The 19,517-nt window shown below is 51.2% G+C and overlaps 1 protein-coding gene across 4 annotated transcripts in view; it reads right to left on the bottom strand.

The window, feature by feature from the left end:
• The window catches only part of Bcor (BCL6 corepressor), a 43,620-nt gene that overhangs the window by 10,393 nt on the left and 13,710 nt on the right, over positions 1 to 19,517 (bottom strand). Inside the window, exons 2-10 of one of the 4 annotated variants that reach the window (XM_059250839.1) lie at positions 15,046 to 15,171; positions 13,658 to 13,736; positions 9,926 to 12,769; positions 9,217 to 9,270; positions 8,559 to 8,745; positions 2,424 to 2,687; positions 1,722 to 2,066; positions 814 to 1,139; positions 264 to 518 (exon numbers count right to left, since the gene is read on the bottom strand). In XM_059250839.1, coding sequence (XP_059106822.1) covers positions 264 to 518; positions 814 to 1,139; positions 1,722 to 2,066; positions 2,424 to 2,687; positions 8,559 to 8,745; positions 9,217 to 9,270; positions 9,926 to 12,769; positions 13,658 to 13,736; positions 15,046 to 15,131 — 4,440 coding nt within the window. In that variant the 5' untranslated portion in view covers positions 15,132 to 15,171. The remainder of the gene's footprint in view (positions 1 to 263; positions 519 to 813; positions 1,140 to 1,721; positions 2,067 to 2,423; positions 2,688 to 8,558; positions 8,746 to 9,216; positions 9,271 to 9,925; positions 12,770 to 13,657; positions 13,737 to 15,045; positions 15,172 to 19,517) is intronic. The other 3 variants (XM_059250841.1, XM_059250840.1, XM_059250842.1) reach the window with 3 other exon arrangements.

The following is a 19,517-nucleotide window of genomic DNA, read 5'->3' as shown; positions in this document are numbered from 1 at the left end:
ACCTGCCTGAACAGGAACTGAACAGCTGAAGCGTCTTTCTTTACTCCAACCCATCTAGCCACCCAGAGCCAGCAGCCAGCAGCCAGCAGCCAGCAGCCAGCACGTGGGGCTAATAACACAAACATCCTGCCGGGCCTTGGAACACCTCCTGATGTGGAGGGGCTGGGCACTGCTCTCCAAGTCCCTCCCTGAAGCTACTGCCCCCAGCCTGGAGCAGCAGCTACTGGATGCTTCCGATCCAGAGCGCCCGCGAGCACACTCACCTCATAGCCCAGCCGGGCAGCACGCTGCAGGAGGGTCTCGCCAGCATTCTTGTTGACAATAAGTCTCCGAGCTTCTGGTGGCATGGGGCGAGACTGGGTGGTCTCTTGAGGAGAACTTGAGCGTGGCAGCTGGGTGGCCTGGGTGGCCGGTAGCAATTGTTGCAAACGGTCAAAGGGCTTTGGGTCCTGCTTGGCTGGTGACAAATCGTAGTCTGAACTGGGCTCAGGTCGTTTTCTGAATCTCCGCACAGTCATCTGTCAGGAGACAAAGAGGTATACACAGGTAAGGCTGTGACCCTTCAAACAACCCATTGCTTCTCCCTAGCCTCTTCCCAGAGTGGCAAGCCCATAAAGACACTTTTTTCTTTCTTAGGAAGGGAGGGGGCTGTCAAAGGAGGGTTGGGGATGGCGTTTCCCTCTTACTAGTTTGAAACTTCATGGCCATCCTCTAGGACAGGAGTGAGTTGTGAAGGGGAAGGGAGGGCAGTCCCGGAAAATGGGAGCTTGGTCCGTGAGAAGCAGGCACTGGGGGGAGCGGGGCAGAAGGTACCTTGCTGTCAGTGCTCTCCACATAGTACTCTCCCGTGATCGGCAAGCTCCTCCTGGCCTCCTGAGGGATCAAGTGCTTGGTTTTGCACAGTCTCTTCCCGGATGGCTTCTCGCTGTTGTCGGTGTATTTCTGCAGCGGGGAGGCAGCCTGGCAATCCTCTTCTTCGTCTGTGCACAGCACATCTGTCTTCTGGCTTTCTTTAATTTTCTGCTGTTTGGCAGGCAGCCTCGAGGCTGGCGTGCAGCTTGGCTGAGTCTGCTTTTTGCCACTTGCATTGGTGGATGAAAGGCTCTTCATGGGCGGAGAGCCGGAGAACACAGGCAAGCCTAAATACGGAGGGGGCGGTGACGGGCGGGGGAGGGGGAGAAGAAGCAGGCGTTACACAGTTGTAGCCGATGCAGAAAGAAAAGCCCATTGTTAGCACTGATCACTGGAGCGGCTTCAGTTTTTAAAGATATACCAATTATGTTTTCAAAGCATTAATATTTTAATTATCCCACATTCAAATGGCAAATAGGTTAACCCTCAAAATGCCAAGTGCTAAGTTTCTTCAAAGGGCCAGGACAAGAGGACAGAAACTGCCTCTTCCTACTCTCCCCCACCCACTGGGCTCGGGTGCTCAGAATCCAGATGACTGAGGCTGCTTGAGCCTGTGTTGGCAAGGCTGTGCGGCCACCCAGCCTTCCCTTCCTGACCAGCCACAGACTGGGAAATCAGGAAGGAAGTGGAGAGAGTCCAGGAAGTGGATGTCCAAGGACATCACAAAAATGCGCCAGCTGCCACAAAACCTAGTCAGAGTCAAGTCCGACGGCTCAAGTCCCCCTTGCCCCTCAAAGCCCCTTTCCCAGCGAATGCATGACCCATCCTCTAGGAGCAGAGCGGGGAGTTGAGAGGTGGCCTCTGCATACCTTGTTCATTGTCACTGGGTTTGAGGGACTCTTCAGACCAGCCTCTGTTGCCTTTGGCCTCTGCCTTTTTCCTGCCAGGCTTCTCTTCAGTGATGTTATTCCCCTGGGGGGTGACCTCAGGCTGAAGAGCCTGGGTCACTTCCTTCCTGCTTTGGCGGCCAGGTTTGCTCTCTGCTGCCGACACCTGCCGCTCCCATCGTTCTCTAAGGTGCAGCAAGTGGCGTTGCTTTTTAGGATGGAGCCCTGTTAATTCAATGCACACCTTCAGGTTGGTCAGCTCACTATAATGTGGGTCTTCTAAGTGGTTAGAGGAACTGTTTGTCATTTCCCTCTCAGGCCAGTCATCTAATGGAGAAATAACTACAAATTAATCAAAAAGCCCCCTGGGGAGGGAACAAACTGTCTTACATAGCACCAATGGGGTGGGGGAGGGGAGGGTGCGGCCACTGTCTCGGCTTCGGCAGGTCTCTTTTTTTCCTTCGGCCGCCTCTGGATCTGGAGGGAGGGGAGGTGGGTGCCGCCTCCCCAAGGGTTTCAGGAATGGCAAGGCTGCACCAAACCCCCGCCTGCTGTCTATGGAGGGAGGGGGGACAGGTGCTGCAATAACCCCACTGTGTCCCCACACAAGCACACCTCAAGTGTGCCCCCTGCGGCTGCATGCACAGGCCTCCCAAGCAGGCAGTGGAAGCTGGCCAAGCTCACCTTTGGAGACCCGTCTCCGCTTGGCTTTCAGAGGGTCCTCTGGCAGCTCTTCCACAGTGGCCTCAGCGTGGGTGCTGTCACCTGACGCTTTGCGTTTCTTGTCTAGCCGGAGGGTGGGGCTGTGCGGCATGTCCACCACCCCCTGGTCAGCGGGTGGCTCGCCTGTGCTCACAGGCGGCCTCTCCAAGAAATACTTTTCCACAGGAAGATCTTTGTCCTCTGGGGCTTCAAAGAGATCATGTTTGTTTCCAGTGCTATACTCGCCTGTGGGAGGAGAGACAAGAACACAGGAATGAAGGTCCAGGTCCTCATGAGGAGGCAGGAGACAGGGAATCAACACCTTACAGATCTTGAAGACAGGCTCCTTGCCCGTCAGAAGCTGGGAACCAATGGAAAGAGAACTTCGAGAGGAAAGGCATGTCAGACCGAGCCAGCAAGTGCAGTAGAAAGCAAGGCAGGCGCTTCATCTTTCCAACTTTTTCATCACTGGGGCCTGAGGGAACTCAGAAAGGGGCTGAGGTACCCACACTCTCAACCCAGCCTGGTTAAGCTAAAAAATATATATAATCTCTTCAGGGAAGCATTTGTTTAAGTCATTATTATGAAATAGAGGGGCAGAAGGTTGTAGTAAAAGACTAAATATCCCCAAAATGTCATGTTCCCAAGGGACAACATCTATGTTTACTTGAATGGTGGAAAATGAGGAATGCAGATGGCAGGGTGGAAAGAAGCCTAGGACCCTGATGGGCAAGAGGGGGCAGAGGACCCTACAGATCGAGGGCTGCTGGGAGGAGGGGCCCGGCAGAGGCACCGGCAAGGATTCCTAAGCACGCACATCGACAACTTCAGAGACAACTTCAAAGGGCTCAATCTGATGGCTGCCCACAGACATCCCTATCACTAAATCAAGGAGCTGCTCTCATTTAATGTCCAAAATAGGGGATCCCCACGGGGACTCAGGTCACCTAACCTGCACTCTTTCTCTCAGGCAGACATCTATAGACAAGACCTCACCCCTTCACAGTTCTCGGTGTCTTTTGTAGCCGGGCAAGCATGAGGAGAAGGGCTGGCTCCAGCCCCCTAGGGCTGCTTCTGTTCTCTGGACCAGACCAGACAGGAGGAGCGGTAGGCACCCACCTTTTCCCTGAATCACCACAGCCCAGAACCACTTCCTAGTGGTGTTCTCGCTGAGAAGTGACCCACAAATTGCTCTGGTATGGCAGTTTTTCTAATACACAACAAAATAGCAACACTATGGGAATCAGTGAGGTGGTTCAGCGGGTAGAGGGACCTGTTGCCAAGCTGAGGAACTGAGTTCCATCCCTGGGACCGACATGGTGGAAGGAGGATTGTGCTGACCTTCACATATGCATCGTGACACGTGTGTGCGCACACAATAAATCCTCCAAACAAAAAACCCCTCTGTAACGATCACCATGCTATGTAACGATCACCACGAGGTTCGGCACTCACCCCTGGACCACTAAACTGATCCCCCATGGCCCTGGGGGTGTGGGTCTGGTGTTTTGGTAGCGCTGCAGAAGTCATTTTGTAGATGAAATGAGCGCACACCTCGTAGGCTGAGCTCCATCCATTTCCAATCTCACCCTTACTTCCCAGTAGCTCAGGGCTCATCAGCTTCTCTCAAGGGCAATCCAGCACTGAGTGGCTCTCAGCTGCGGGGTGAGCAGCACCTTGGGCCGTGGAAGGCTGGATCCAATCTGAGCTAAGGAATGGATGGCCACACGGCCCCAACCGCTCCTCCTCTTCATGGTGGTATACCTTACAGACAACAGCCGGCGGCCAGGCCCCTTGCAGTTCTCTGAGTACACCTAACTCAAGGACACGGCCAAAGCAGGCCTCTAGTAAATGGCAATGTCCTGCCATTAGGATGGACAGCAGCCAGAGAAGACATGCACACTGTCATAGACCACTGCACTCAGCTTGGCAGGGTCTCACTTGTGCCACGTTGGGCTGTAAAGTGGGAACATTATGAGCAGCTGCCTCTCCTCCAGGGGTAGACTTCACCAACCCAGGCTGCTCAGGGCAAAGGGAAGGGCCAGAGAAATTACACTGACAGGATGCCACTTCCTTCACCCCAGCCTTTTGGAGGTGATGTGAAAGAAAGGTAACGAACGATACTGTACTAACTGTCTATGCAGCCACTCACTATTAGACAGCATAACCAGTGTGGGGCGTAACCCAGATCACACCCCTCACTCTAATCGATCACTAAGGCTCTCTCTCTAGTGAGGGTTTTACATTCCCTTCCTAGTCTTACAGCTGAACTCATGTAGGCACCTGTACCATTGTCTAAGCTGTCTTTCATGGGGAGGTTTTCCACTGAAGTTTTCATTTTCAGCCTCACTGCCAATTCCTAACAGTGAAATGAGGCTTATCTCAATCATGTGACCATTTGCCCAAACTGCCCTGTAAAACCACCCAAAAGACTATTTTATGGGCTGGCATCAGCCAAGGGTGACCTGTCTCTGTTCCTCACTCAACAGAAGCATTCCTACAAAACCCCATGGTTTTGCTATCTCTTTTTCTTCTGGTCTTTTCCCATTCGGGCAAACTTGCACACAGTGGGTAGGTAAGAAAGGTGTCTCTACCACTCCATTACCACCCGCTATTCATTGACAGGGAGGCTGGCAGGGGAGAATGGAGAACACACTGCTCACTGGCTCCTTCAACTCCCCACCATTCCACATCCATCTGAGCCTCGGGGGTTGTGAATCACTGCATGGCATGTCCCCTTCTGCCTTATCCTGAGAAACCTCCAGAGCAGTGCCTATTCTCTCTCCATTCCAAATTATCACCAAGAACACTCACTGATGAACCTGGGGTTCACACTAGTCCACACACCATCACCAGAGCTGTTTTCTCGGCCATTCCCCAAACCTTCACAAACTGGGGGCAACCCTCCTCCTCCTTCCAGTCATCAAGCCTCTTAGGGCACCAACTCTCCTTCCCTTCAGAGACGCCCCAAAGATCTTGCACCGAGGTGATCTTCCAGGAGCTAACAACAGTTCTGAAGCTAACCTACCTTACCCCGACTGCCATCAGCCATGGGAAGCTCCATGGCATTCCCATACACTTGGACGTGGACCTCCTCAAACGGGGCCAGTCCAACCACCACTTACAAGATTACCCTTAGAGCCAAGGAGATGGGCCGATGAGAACAAGCAACAGAAGCCCTAACCACCAGGCTCTACCCACTGCTTGCACTGGCCCCTTGGTCATGCCATGTGGGCAGATGAGGGTGTGGCTGTGTTAGACACTTACTCCCTATAGCATGGTCACATGACTTGCAGCACCTATATCCCATAATTTATTATGGCTGTGCTGCCATACTATACCTCATAGAAGCATCACCATGGCAACATTTACAAATCACCATGGCAACAAAGCAACTTCATCACTGTGGCAGCCATGCCCACTGAGCCCTAAACAAGATGGGGAGAATTTAAGACTTCTAAGGGTCATCCTAGATGTTAGTCCCCTCTGCAGGTAGCCAGCTGTCACCCACAGCAGAGCAGACCAGGTGACTGATGCCAAGGCATCTCTGCTCCAAACTCAAAGTAGTTCATAAAGCATGCTGCTGCTGTCCTGGGGGAGAAATTCCCCAAGTGACAAGTTCCCATAAAGCCCCTTGACTCAGGCTCCCTCCCGCTCTTGCTCAGGCTACCACTTAGCAGGGTCCAGGGCTATGTCACCCACAAGACTGGCAAGGGACACGGTAGCTTATGTTCGGGAAAGAGCAGGCGTCCTCGTCCGTCTCCATCTCCAAAATGTGACTGAGAATTCCTTTCTACGAATCTCGAGTGTGCAGGGACGTGCTTCACTCATTTGATCAGCTTCTACAATGATTGGATTCGGCCATCATACCAAAGAGGGCAGATTCAAATCCTGACCATGGCCTCTTCCAAGTTCCTTCATTTGTTTACATAGCCCTTCCAACCAGACACAGCCACCATCTCAGAAGCTACTTATGTTCTGGGAGCAGAGGGGCTGCCTCAGAAGGTGAAGGGAGGGAGATTGACAGCACAGGTCTACAACCCCAGCATCCAGGAGGGTGAGGCAGGAGGACTAAGGCCAGTTTGGGTTATGCGGTAAGATCCATGTACTACACTCCTACCAAAAAACCAAAAGAACCAACCAACCAAAAAAAATGTGGGAGGAGGTAGAGCTTAGAATCCCCAAATCCCCACCCTCGCTCTCATATGCAAACAGCTTGGCTCTTTCTCCCGAGACATCTATGAGAAGTAAAGAAATCCACAGGGAGCACAGCCTCAGCCCACCTGAGCTGTGAGGGCCAGGGTGGCTCCGTAATTCGCAGCTGAAGAAATCTAGGAGTCCCTGTCCTCCCACAATAAAGCAGTAATGAGAACGAGTATGATGGTTCTTTTAGGGTGTCCCTGCCAGTCAGCCACAAACACCAAGTCCCCAGACAAGCATGGGGTTAGTAACATACTTCCTTCTTGAAAAACAAGCCTCTTGCCCATCACCTGCAGAGCACTTGGTGGCAATTTCTGGCTCTTACAAGTGGCAGGAGCCCTGTTTGAGTCTTGGAGGGGCCTCTCAAGCCACTCCAATTTCTTGTCTCTAGGGTCAGTGGGGGGGGGGGGGGACCAAACCAAACCTGAAGGAGGTGGACCTCTCAGGCAGGTAGGTGGGTGGCCTCTGATTTTTATCTGAGGGCAATGGCCACTCAGTCCAAAAGGCTGGAACCTGTCCAAGTTCCCACCTCTCAACCTCTTCTTACAGTGTCTCTCACCATTCACTCAGAACAAAGGGGAACTCCCACTTGTGGGTAGCTCCTCTCTTCTAGAAGCACCTTGGCTACTTCTCAGTTCTTACAGGCCCTGCCAAGATCTTCGGCCTCACAAGATGCTGGTGATGGGATGGCTTTGTATCCACTCTGAGCACCAGAGTGGAGGAGGAAGGCTTTCTTTGCTAGTTCCCCCAAGAGCAGCCCAGACCCATTGCTGCCCCATACATATCCTGTGATGGGGAATGTAAGGATACTCCCACCCACACACAACAAGAGTCCCTAGGGAAAGGGCATCGCTTGCTTGCCCCAGAAACGACTTTTCTTTAGGACTAACTCACAGCAAACCCTCTGCCTGTTGCTGCAGCCTGGCCAGAGCATTTGCTGGACCTTAAAGGTGAACTGAGGGGTAGTGGAGGAAAGATGGTGCTCTAGATAGCCAAAAACACATGCTCCTGGACCACAAAGGCCCAGATTGCAGCAGGCACTGAGGAATTGTAGTGGGGATACTTCTTTGCCTTCAAGGGCAACAACAACAACAACAACAACAACACAGGGCTCTCAAACACTCAACATCAGGGACTGGTTTGTCTAGGAGGCTTCTGCAATTGTCCTCCATGTTCACCCCGACATCCTAATTGGGCCAGAGCAGGCCTCAAACCTTAGGTGTGCACATTTGAGGAAACCGAAGACCTTCCCCAAGTGTTGCACACACCCTCACCCTCACAATTCTCCAAGGTTAACTCCCACAGGGGACCCACTGTTGAGACTCAAGTGTCCTCAGAAAGGCACTTACTTTTGCCCACATTTTACCTCCAGAACATAAGCCACCGTCTGTCTGGTGGGGACAGACCTTGCACAGAAACCATACTTGGGGTCTGTTGGTAACTCCCAATGACAGCAAAGGAATTCAACAAACACCTGTTCCTATCTTTCCGGTGCCTTGGCCAACCTTCATCCTGTCTCACCAAAAGCCTGAGTACTTTCCATTCCACATTAGACCGTCATGTGGGAGAAGGGCAAGGTTAGAGTATCGTTCCAGCTGCTACAGAAAAGAACTGACCCTCACCACCCACTTCCTACTGCTACATTGTATTGGGCTGTCATTCACTTTGCACCTGATGTTTCTTTGAAAACAGAGATGATGCCCCAGAAAAGAACCCCACAGACGCCAAATTCCCTGCTGTCGCAAGCAGACATCACTGTGCTAATGGCCAAAGCAGCCCCTTGCTCAGAGCAATCCCCAACTGGACCTTGGACCATTAGCCAACCTCTTCCTCTCACCATCCGGGGCTCTGGAAGCAGAGTGGCCCTGTTTTCACTCACGGACATGGTACTACAATCCAACTACTCAAGTTACTTACATCTCTCACTGTCCTTCTGCTCGGCAATGGCCTCTTCCAGGGCGACTGACTTTGGCTTTTTGTCCTGACTTCCTTTCAACCTTTCCCAGTCGGCTGGGCTGAATTTGCACACCTCGGAGTCTTTGGTTGCTGGGTGGCCACCTTCTCTCTCTTTCATCTCCAACTCTGAGAAGCGCATCATTGCACGCTAGAAAGAGAACGGAGACGGAAAACAACATCTTACCATAAAGGCTATTTCATGTGCCTTATACTATAAAAGAAAGGGTTTTCAAAGAAAAGCTTGCCCAAAGCCAACCACAATTTATGAGATCCAACTCAGATATTTTAAAGTTTAACAGATAAAATTTAAGAGTGTCTATGTGAGTAGTCACAGTCTTTATCCGTAAAGTCATGTGTATATAGATACAGACGCAATGTGTATGTATAGCCATACATACACGATTGCACAGAGACAGACATTCTCTTTTGAAGGTTATAAATAAGACAAAACAAAACCACAACGCAAAGAAAATAAAAGAAAAGCACAACAGAAAAGAAACAAAATATACAATGAATAAAGACGACCATGGCCCACAAACTTCCCTTTGTATATTTGGAAACGAAATTGAACTCAAAAGGTTTATGGAAGATTCTAGTAATAAAAATTTGAAGAACTGACCTCACAGTAAGCAGCGGGTAGACATAAAATACTGTCCTCTTGTAATCCTTCCATCTATGTAATTAAAATGGGCACTCAATGGATCATTTAGATAACTTCATCCATTTTTATCAGCATAAACCAAGTCTTTTCTTAACATTGCAAAACAATTTGGCTTTATTCATCTTTTAATTAAAAGTAAAATATCTTAAGGAAATTCCTATACAACATCTATCATAATTCACTAGCAAATTAAATACATACTCTATCCCTTTAAGCGAATTTTTTCTTTCTGTTTTGGTGAAAAAAATTGCACGATTCCCACAGACATGCGACTGCTACACATCTCCACCAAGTATCAAGTAAGGTATTCTAAGCAATGCTTCTAGATATATTTGTTATCTTACAGGCCGAGACATCAAAGCAATTGCTAGGTAAACGTCATGCAGTCTTTAGACATCCTTCATAATAATTACAACTTGTTATCAGCATTCCAGTAGAGTTCTCATATAATCTACAGAATAGCTTAAAGTATCCAGACACATGAACCTTCTCAAAGCTACTACTGCCGTCCCCTTATTGAACACATTTCATACATTCCAATTATCTTAAGTGTCATTAAACCAAATCTGCCTGGTGCTCTGTCCTACCACGTTCCCCCCAAATCCCCTTTGCACATTACAAAACTGACAACTGATAAAGTTAGTGAAATTAGGGTGGAGGTGCTCACCTGCAATGCCCGCTGCTCTCGGCTGAGCTGACTGGAATCTGCGTACAGTTCGGTAGTGACACACTTGAATCGGTCGCCCACATAACCTGCCGAGTTAGCAATTCTCTTTGCCAGCTTGGATGGCTTCGGTTTCAGAACTTTGCCATCGTTGGATTCTGCCTCATCAGTTCCATCTTTGGTATAGGTGGGAGTGACGTCCATGCTCGGTGGGGCGCTGCCCACACAAAATGGTTTGGGATCCTCTTGGGTTTTACCAAAAGTCACAGCAGGGGCCTCGGTGCCCAGAGTTGTCTCCAAGAATGGAGTTGCCACCGGCACCCCCAGGTTCTCTTTGTTGGTTCCTGCTGCAACACTGTCCTTGCCTAAGCTGAACACTGGCTGGCTCGGGGCCTGTTTGAAAGCGTAAGATTCGTGGAAGTCACTGATGCGGCCCAGCTCCTCTCTGAGGGAGATGAAATCACGGTGTTGCTGGATCACAGGGTCAGCCGCGGGCTTGGTGGGCTCTGTGGTCTGGCCCACATTCTCGGCTACGAGGCCTGGTTTCGATGCTCCTGCATCAGTTTTAGAATCTGCTTCTTCTCGGAGGTCTACGTAGACTAGCTTGTCACTTTTGACCCCAGTTTTGCCTTGATTCCAGCCAGGGTTTGGCTTCAGGTTCTTCTCAGTGGGGACTTCTGGGTGTAGTTTGGTGCTGCTAGCTTCCAACATCTCAGAAAACCGACTGCGGAGGGTTGGGTCCTCATAACGGGTTCTCTCATGGGAGCGGGACCGTCTCTCCGGTTTCTCCTCTTTCGTGATCTCCATGGGTGTGTGAGGGATCAACATGGGATGTACCATGCCCAAGCCCAGGGCATCTTGATAGGTCACAAACTCTGGCCGGCTTGTATGCAGCCCATAGGGCAGGCCAGGCTTGGGGGCAAGGTGCCCAGGAAACAGACTGCCATTGGGTAACAAAACTGGGTGAGGGTACACAGGTCCTTTGCCATGTAAAGAGAGGGGACTTAGAGCGATGCCTTCTGGTGCTGGGTAAGGGAGGTAACTCCTAGGGTAGGGAATTGGTGGGGACCTGAATGCTTCATTTGGAGATAGAAATATTGAGGTTGGCGGGAGGCCATTCTCACTCGCTTTGAAACTCGGTTCTGGGTTGCTGGCTTTGGCTCCCTTGCTGCTGGTGCTGCCACTGTGCTTGGCAGGCGTGGCTGGGGGCTGGCCCACGTGCTGAATGACTGATGGCGTGGTATCCATAGAGCTCCTGCTGCTGCTCTTGGTGCCATCTGCATTGGCATTGGGGGCTGGTGATGCGGAGGCTGGGCGTCCCGAGCTGGACACCGACCCTGAAACGTTAGTGATCACAGCGTCTGTGCCGCCCATGCGGGGACAGGAGGAACTCCTCTGTTGTGGTATTGCCCAGTCCAAAGCCTTGTTTTTCAGCGACATGCTCTTGCCATTGTTCTCTTCATTAGGACTTGGCCCTGGCACCACCCAGGATGAGGGAGCAGTGCTGATGATTTCTGATCTATAGATAGCACAGCCATTTCCTGGAGGAGATAGTGTTTCTTTTGGAATCTCACTTCCGGAGAGCACTAATCCACTTGCAGCCCGACTGTGAACCAGGACTGTGGGGGCCATCTTCTTCATGTGGTCAGCTTTGGAAGTGTCTCCATCCACCACTTTAGAAGACAAGTCCAGTGGTTTATCTGTGACATCTTTGGTAACACTCTGCTTTTCCAACAGAGGTGGTGAGCCCCCATCTTTTCTGTCTTGAATCGTTGTCTTCCGGGTGTGCCCAGACATGGACTGGGCACAGTCACCCCCATCTGGAGCCTTGGGGTACTTGCCATTGGACAGTCTGGCTGTTGGGAACTCGCTACTGACTGTCATGTATGGCTTTGTCAGGGTGACTGAGGGGGAGGTGGAGATCCTGGGATAATGCTTGTGGAACTCAGAGTAGGTCTCTGCAGTGGGCTGCGTGGGGAGATGGACACGAGGTGAGGGCCGAGGTGAAGGGGGCAGCAGGAGAGCTGTGTCGCCTGGCAGGCCACTGTTGACTGCCTTGGCAGAGGGCACCCTGGACTGTTTACTGTTTTGGATGTGGGGATAGTTATGGGAATCAACAGGGTTCCCAGGGCTGACGCCCACCTTCCACGGGAGGCTTTTGTCTGAGCAGTGGACAAGAGGTGGGATGGCTGGAGAGGCTGAAGGTGTGGAAAGCCTCATGGGTGAAGCCAAGGAGGAGGGGATGTGGGGGTTAACATAGTGTGGGGGCGGCAGGTAGAGGAAGCGTTCCCCACTGGTGCAGACTGGAGAATACAGCGGCTGGGCCAAGCCATAGGACTGCTGAGGTAGCAAGGCCTTGTACATGTTCAGTGAATACTTATTTGGCGAGTCGAGGAAAGGATAGATGGCTGGAGTGGCCCCCTCCATGTAAGGGTTGACCCAGGGCAGCCGCAGGTAACTAGCACCGTTGATGTTAAGAGGGCTCTGTTTGTCGCTGGCAGGTCTGTCCAAACCCAAGCTTTCTGCTGTGGCCACAGCACTTTTTTGTATTCCAGGCGGTGTTTTGTATATAGCACTGAAGCCATTTGGGGCCTTTCCAGAAACAGCAGAAGCCTCCACTGTCTCAGGAGTATTCGGTTTGAATTGCATCTCTGGATTTCTTTCTGAAGAAAACCCAAGGCCACTGAGAGAGCTTGAGGCAGCCTCCCGACCCTTTTCTGAGCCCAGTCCACATAAGCCAGAATAGACGATGTTTCCAGGGACGCGGAGCCCTTCCCGGATGAGGCCTGTGCGGTCCATGCTCAGTGCTGCCAGGCCATCAATCCGATGGGCGCCACTGGTATCCACCTTTGTAAAAGAACAACATGGGTTACTTGGGACACCTGTCACAGTAGCAGCCCTGGTCCCCACTGGGTCACCCACTGGCACCCACTGGGTCACATGATGTCACCCACAACACCTCCCAGAAAGGTTAAAGACAGCTTTGCTGTATCCAGAGCCCCCTCCTCCCACATTCCAATCCTCCCAAAGCCTCATTCTCCATCTCTGTTCAACTAGTACCCTGCAAGTACTGAAAGATCCACGCAGACTAGAAGCCAATACATTATTTTGCTGCAGCACAGACAAGACCAAATACAACATTCTCTGCACCACTCTTGTAGGGTACAGGACTTAGACTAATCCTTGTAGAGCCTGGTAGGTTGGATTGGGGGTGGGAGTATTCATTTTTCCTGGACACAGAAAGGTATCATTGAACAGGACAAGAAACTATTTTCCACGGGACAACTGGTATGGGGAACTTTAGCTTAGCCTCATTTCCAAATCAATAATGGGGCCAGGGGTCAAAGTGTGCTCGCATGTTTTGACTTCTTCTCCCTGGTGCCTGAAAGGACAGTCCAATGTTTCATGTTACATTGGCAAAGTAAAGCCTCAGGAACTACTTGGAGGCTGGAAGTTATCCAGCTTGGAGCACTAATGGGGCACACAGTTTATGGAAGCCACACATCCCATCAGTGAATAAGGGATAAAGACCCGTGGGGCAGAGCATGTTAAAAGCAATACATAGTCAGGCCCTGACACTCTCCCCCTTACACGGAATGAATGCGCGCGCGCACACACACACACACACACACACACACACACACACACACCCTAATTGCATACAAGCTAATGCATAGTTGATTACAGATCACTGATATTCAGCCACCCTATCCAAAGGAGCCATTCATCCCTTACCACGGTGTGATTCAAGGGATTCTCCTCCCTCAGTTCCAGCCTGGCTTTTGAAGCGTCACCATCATTCACAGGAATTTTCCTATTTAAAAGGATACACCAATTTCATGAAAACATTTCTTGCTGAATATATCTTTCATCTATCTCCCCAGACCAGACCAGTTTCTACTAATCTCATTTCTTTTTGTGAACTCTCCTAGCCCTCCCTGCCATGACCTAGAGTGAGAGTTGCTCCCAAATGCTGATTCAATATTACCCTGGCAGAACAAAGCAAAGGCAGGCCTTTCATGTGTGGGGACATGAATAACACATATGTCCCAGAGGTGGGCAAGCCAGAGATTAAGCACACTTCTCTCACGTGACCTTTTCTACAGAGGCCAAGCGCTGTCCTAGCTAACCCTTACGAGCTGTCTTGGAGGGCGGCAGACACTAAGTGAAATGGCCATGGACCAAGCGGGCTAGAAGTCTACAGACTAGCCCCTTCACCTACCACATCTGCATTAATTAACCCTGAGGGCAGGTTTTCAAAACTTCCCCCAAACAAAGTTAGGGACCACATCCGCGAGACTAGTTTCCATGGTGACAGTGAAGTTATATTTGCGGCCTTTATCAAAACAATGTGGAGATGTGTGTGGATATACAATAGTATCAGAGAAATGTCAGCTACTCCAGGCAGAAGAGGAAGCTACACATCTGTGCCAGGCTGCTGTTGGCTGTCCCGGGACTTGTTATCAGAGAGCATTGATAAAGGAAGTGTTCTATGCCAACTTCCAAATCCCCAGGATAACATCGCTGACAAGCAGCAGAGGACAAGCTTCACCATTACAGCAAAGCTGCTTCAATCGTCTACTGTTCGGTTGTCTCTACCCCAGTCCGAAATGACTGATTAGAAAGCCCAACCGAGCTGTCCAGTGATCAGATCCGGGCCAAAAGCCACACGGAATGGCAGCAGAGGGCAACCTGAAACCTTGGGCTGGACCCAAGGAAAGGGTAGCCATCTCCTCATTTATTACTAAGCAAACTATTTGTTTTAAAAGCACATCGAATGCCGATCCACCTGGGCCCACACTCCTGACATTTAGAGTTAAAGCAGCATATAGACGGGGATTAATTCTCCTTCATAAATATGAAATAATAAATTAAGGACGAAAGTGCACTGAAAGGCCGCTTCAGGGGCTAATCTTTTAAAGGGCGGCAATGCTTCGCTGAGCCAGACTGCCTGTTAAAACTGTAAATCAAGGGCCACCAGCTAGGAGATCTCTCTTGCCCAGACCTTTTGGGGCCCTCTCTGGCTGTGAGAAGGTGAGGGGGCTTGGGCATGGGTTCTGCTCAGGAGTGTGGGGGAGGAGAGCACTTTTCCCTCACCAGGCCTGGCCCTGGAGACCATTCACCTGTCTTCACTTGTTCCACACATGCGGACCCTTTCGCTGTTCATCCAGCTGTGAACGTTCCCATACAGGGGAGTTGCTGAAAGCATGTCGTCCTCTCGGCTGGCAGCTTGGCTTCAAGCGTCTAGTCTGTTTAAAAAAAGATGGGGGGGGGGTCCCCAAGAGGTTAGCTAAAGGAGAGGCACTGGCGAAGCAGAGAAGGCCTCTCTCAAGGCGATTCATACAGGATGCAGCTTGTGCCTGAGGATTGTCTACAAATGACCAGGAGCCAGCAACACATCTGACCCCGTGATTCGGGGGAACAGGTTCAAGCTAACAGGAAAAGCCCATCCAAGCCACAGCTCTCCACCTGCCCACACTCTTGCCACACAAAGAAGCCATATTTGAGGAGGGACTGGAGATACACAGGGCGCTAGATCACTGGCAAAATGATCCCTCCTCTCGGGGTGGTAGAAGGAGTAACAACAGTGAGGTGGTGGTGGCAGGTTTGGGACTCACATTAGGACACATTGTTAGGACTGAATTTCCAAGCTGTCCTGTGTACGACCCAAAGATCGAGGGTGAAAGAGAGAGTCCAGTGGGCTGGTGAACCTCTCCACTGAAGCCCTGGATTAGATTAAGCACCTAACAGGGGTGGTTTTGCCTGGGAGCTGCAGGGGGAGGCAGCTGAGTAATTCAATGACGCCTGCTCGCTGGGGACAAGAAATCATTAGCGCATAAGTCTTTGCAGCCAGGGCTGATGCTGATGGGCTCCGGGTAGCTGGCACACAGGAACAGGCAAGCCACCCATTTTCCACATCATGGGAGGGGGAGGCTGTGTGTGTGAGGGAGGCTGTGCCGTGCGGGGGAGGCTGTGCGTGCGGGGGTGGGGGCGCGTAGGGGCTGCAAAGGAGCCCAGACCACTTCCCCCACTTACCTTCTCAGCCCACCGCCCCCACCCACAGCACATTCTAGTTTGCTGCATGAGTGAAGGGTCAGGACAAGCTGCATTTTATTAACAGGATTATCACGGCGCGTGATTTATCCTCGTGCAGGATTTTAATTGCTCTTTGGAGGTTGAGCCGTTTCTTTTGACTGCGCTTCAGCCCATATCCTGCTGTTAAATGCTGGGTTAATAAGTAGGGGAGCCTTTAATGCCTGGGACCGATGGCCCTCGGCAATTCCCTGCTCACAAACACATCTCAGTTTCCCTTGTCCAGGACAGACCACGGCATTTTTCCACGGGACCCAAACCTGAGTGTGAAATAATTGGTGTGCAGATAGATCATCAGGGGAACTTTTCTTTCTCCTCCCTCACACACCCACCCACACAGTTTCCGAAAGCCCAAATGTTCCCTTAAGTCGACACATTTCCTTTGTTAGCAGGAGAAAATATGCAAATGCTTGCTTTTACACTTTAGCACTCGGAGAAGCAGACTGCCAGGTCGGTTGGGTGGAGGCACCCTGTCCAGGGACTCTTCTGCCAGGGACTGGGGTGGGGGCAGGGAAGGCTCAGCTATGCTCCTTTCTTTGTCCTAACTAGGTCTTTTGTCCACCAGCAACCCCCACTGGCCCCCAACCATAGAACAACACGCACCAACACAGCACGCACAGTTAGAGCTCAACAATGAAGCTGGAAGAGGAGGAAGGGCCCTGAAGAGGCCAGAATCGGTGAAGGCATCATGGGAATGGACTTTGTCGAAGCGGTTTTCCTAGTAAGGGTCTCTTTCTCCAGACAGGGGAACGAACTCCAAATGGCTTAGCCATAGTGCATAGAGGAACTGACTAGGGTGTTGCAGAAGGCTGGGGGGGGGGGGCTGTCCACCGTTTTCTATCCTCCAAATATACAGGGAACGCCACCCGACCAGTGCTGGAAAGACCCAAGACCTATTCCACGGAGTGGTGTCTCTTTCCTGAGGATCTGCTGCCTATGTTGTTGTGTGAGGATCTCACAACAAAAGGAAGACATTGTGGGTGGCCTCATCAAGTAGAGCGCCATTCCTTGGTGCAGGTGTCCTGGACAGCAGTCTGCAACGGAAACCACACCATGCCTTCGTGGAGCACTGATCGAGTGCAGAAATTCCACTGGAAACGGGAACTCCACAACCAATACCCAGGAAAAAGAGCCTGCCTAAGAAAAAGTCCAAACTCCATGCTCCAGTTCCTCAGTCGGCCTTCCCTTGAAACCCAGCTGCCTCCTACATATCTCCCTGAGTGGTCTGTCCGCCTCGGGAAAAGTACCTCAGGGAACCTCAAGGAGGAACAGAATCAACTTAGGGAATGCCTGCCGTCTTCCCCACAGAAGCATCTCCAGTCCCTTCGCTTTTCCAGAAAAGGCCACCTGGGATAGACGAGAAAACGGAGGCTTCCGCCCCTCTCTGGAGCTCGTCCTTCAAGATTTTCAATATTAATGTCACAGATAAACAACATTAGCCATCAGGCTGAAGCGTCCGTCACACACAGGGTCAGACAGAGAGTTAAGGCCTGGAGTGCATCTCAGTCTCTTCTGTATGTGGCTGCCAGGGAGGGGCTAAACGAAGGGGAGCTGCACTGTGGACTATGCACACATGTGCATTAGTGCTTGTGCACACTCGTGTACACACACTTACAATCTTTCGCTGCTCCGTGAACTTTTTGTGAACTGTTTAAGAGTGGAGGTCTGTTGAACAAACAGCGGCGCCACTGCCGGCCATAATTTCATTGCAACAAGCTAAGGACTTTTAACTCTTCAGGTGCCTGGCCAAAGAGGAACAGCGTAGAAAGGGCCAATGGCTGGGATCCCGTCTCCAGGAGGCCCTTCTGGAGGGGGACAGACAAGGGCAGCTCAAGGCCCCAGCAGGAACATAATCAGCAGAAGCATCCTGCTTCCACTAAACCATTGAGGAGCAGGGATTACCATCACTCAAACTCATGGGTGAAAAGCCAAAAAGAGAGCAAGAGGCAGAAAAGAGCAACACTCAACTCAGCCCATTCAGTTTCTAGAAAGTGCTAGTAAAATGGCTGGGGCTTTGCTTTCTACTGCCGAGGCAAAGTACTTCAGAACTGACTTTGCTGACCCTTGGCTGTGGGATGTGGTAGAGAGAATACAGAAGACCTCAAGGCACTTGGCTGCTATATATAAGGAAGAGGTTCACATTTGCCCCTTCTTCTGCATGCAGGCTATGCCTCTCCAAGTGCCAAGATGTGTGAAGTCACTCATGAAATAACACTTTACAAGCACCAGCCTGTTCCGAGGGCAAGTTGCTAGCTTTACCTTGGCTCTGGGTTTTAACCCCTATCGCCAGTTGTGGAGAGAAAAGCAAGGGGGAGAAAGGAAATGCCAAGAAATGACGGCTCAGAGAGCCAGCCAGGGAAGGCTGTCTGACTCTTCCGGAGCAGGTTGATTACTAACTGCAGTATCTGCCTGCTGAACACACGGGTCTTGGGGACCCACCATGCCACAGCTACACATGGTGTGTGGTCACAGCTCCTGGAACCGTGTTTAACCGGAGTCGCCTGGACAGACTTTGAGCAATCATCTGCTCTAGAGCCAAAGGTTGTGGCTAGAGTACCCAAGCTTGGCCTGAACACAGGGGAGAAGGACCTGACTGGCAGAAGAGGGTCACAGGGACCAAGATTAGATGCTGTCCCTCCAAGCTTGGCATCCTTGAGAAGGAGCATTGCTTTCCTTTACAAAGAGACAAGAGGTGACAACACTGTAGATCCAGGAAAAGGACACACTTTGCTTTTTTCAAAGACAAGGTCTTACTGTTCTGGCTAGCATGGAACTCAAGATTTATCTGTCTTTGCTGGGATTAAAGTCATATACCAGCCCGCCCAATTTACCTATTTCTTCTTCGAGGGCATCCATCTAAGATTTCCCCTGCAGACAACAGGGAGCGGACGAGGGAAGGGTAGAGCACTGACGCACTGGGCTCTTAACCTTCTGTTCCCTCCACTGTTAGCCCACTACGACAGGCCACTGCTCCCGGTGCCCCCTGCACCCACAACAGGAAAGCGTCGCTCCCGACCAGGGGCTAGGAAGAGATGATGAAACCTTTTCCACTCAAATGCTGCCAGAGTCCCTTCTTTGGAGGCTTTTCTCCATCCCGCAGGCAGGTTGGACATAAGTAGCCTGATGTCAGCTCAGTGTGCTAGGGAGGGTCCTCTGGAGAAAAGAAGCCTCTCCTCCCATGGCTGGTTCTCTTATGGTCATCACAGCTCCCACTCTCACCCTCACCCACCCTGTGTCCCTGGGCAGGTGGCCGAATCTCTCCAACCTTGGTCCCCTCTGTAAATATTTGGCACCGTGTTTTCCAGAGGCTTCAGCTGCACTATGGACTTGAGTTTTGACGGCAATAGCTGGAGCTGGCCATGGTTAACCCCAACAGCGTCTGACTCCACTAGACACACTGTTCATATTAAGTCCCAGAATGGCTACACGGTCTTCATCGCCGGTGCGGTGCTGAGGAAGGAGATCCGGAGGGGCCGGGCTGGGGGGAGGGGACGACAATGAC

The sequence above is a fragment of the Peromyscus eremicus genome, chromosome X (assembly GCF_949786415.1).
Source record: "Peromyscus eremicus chromosome X, PerEre_H2_v1, whole genome shotgun sequence".
In the NCBI taxonomy this organism is placed as follows: domain Eukaryota; kingdom Metazoa; phylum Chordata; class Mammalia; order Rodentia; family Cricetidae; genus Peromyscus; species Peromyscus eremicus.
This window is presented reverse-complemented; position numbering and strand designations above follow the sequence as displayed.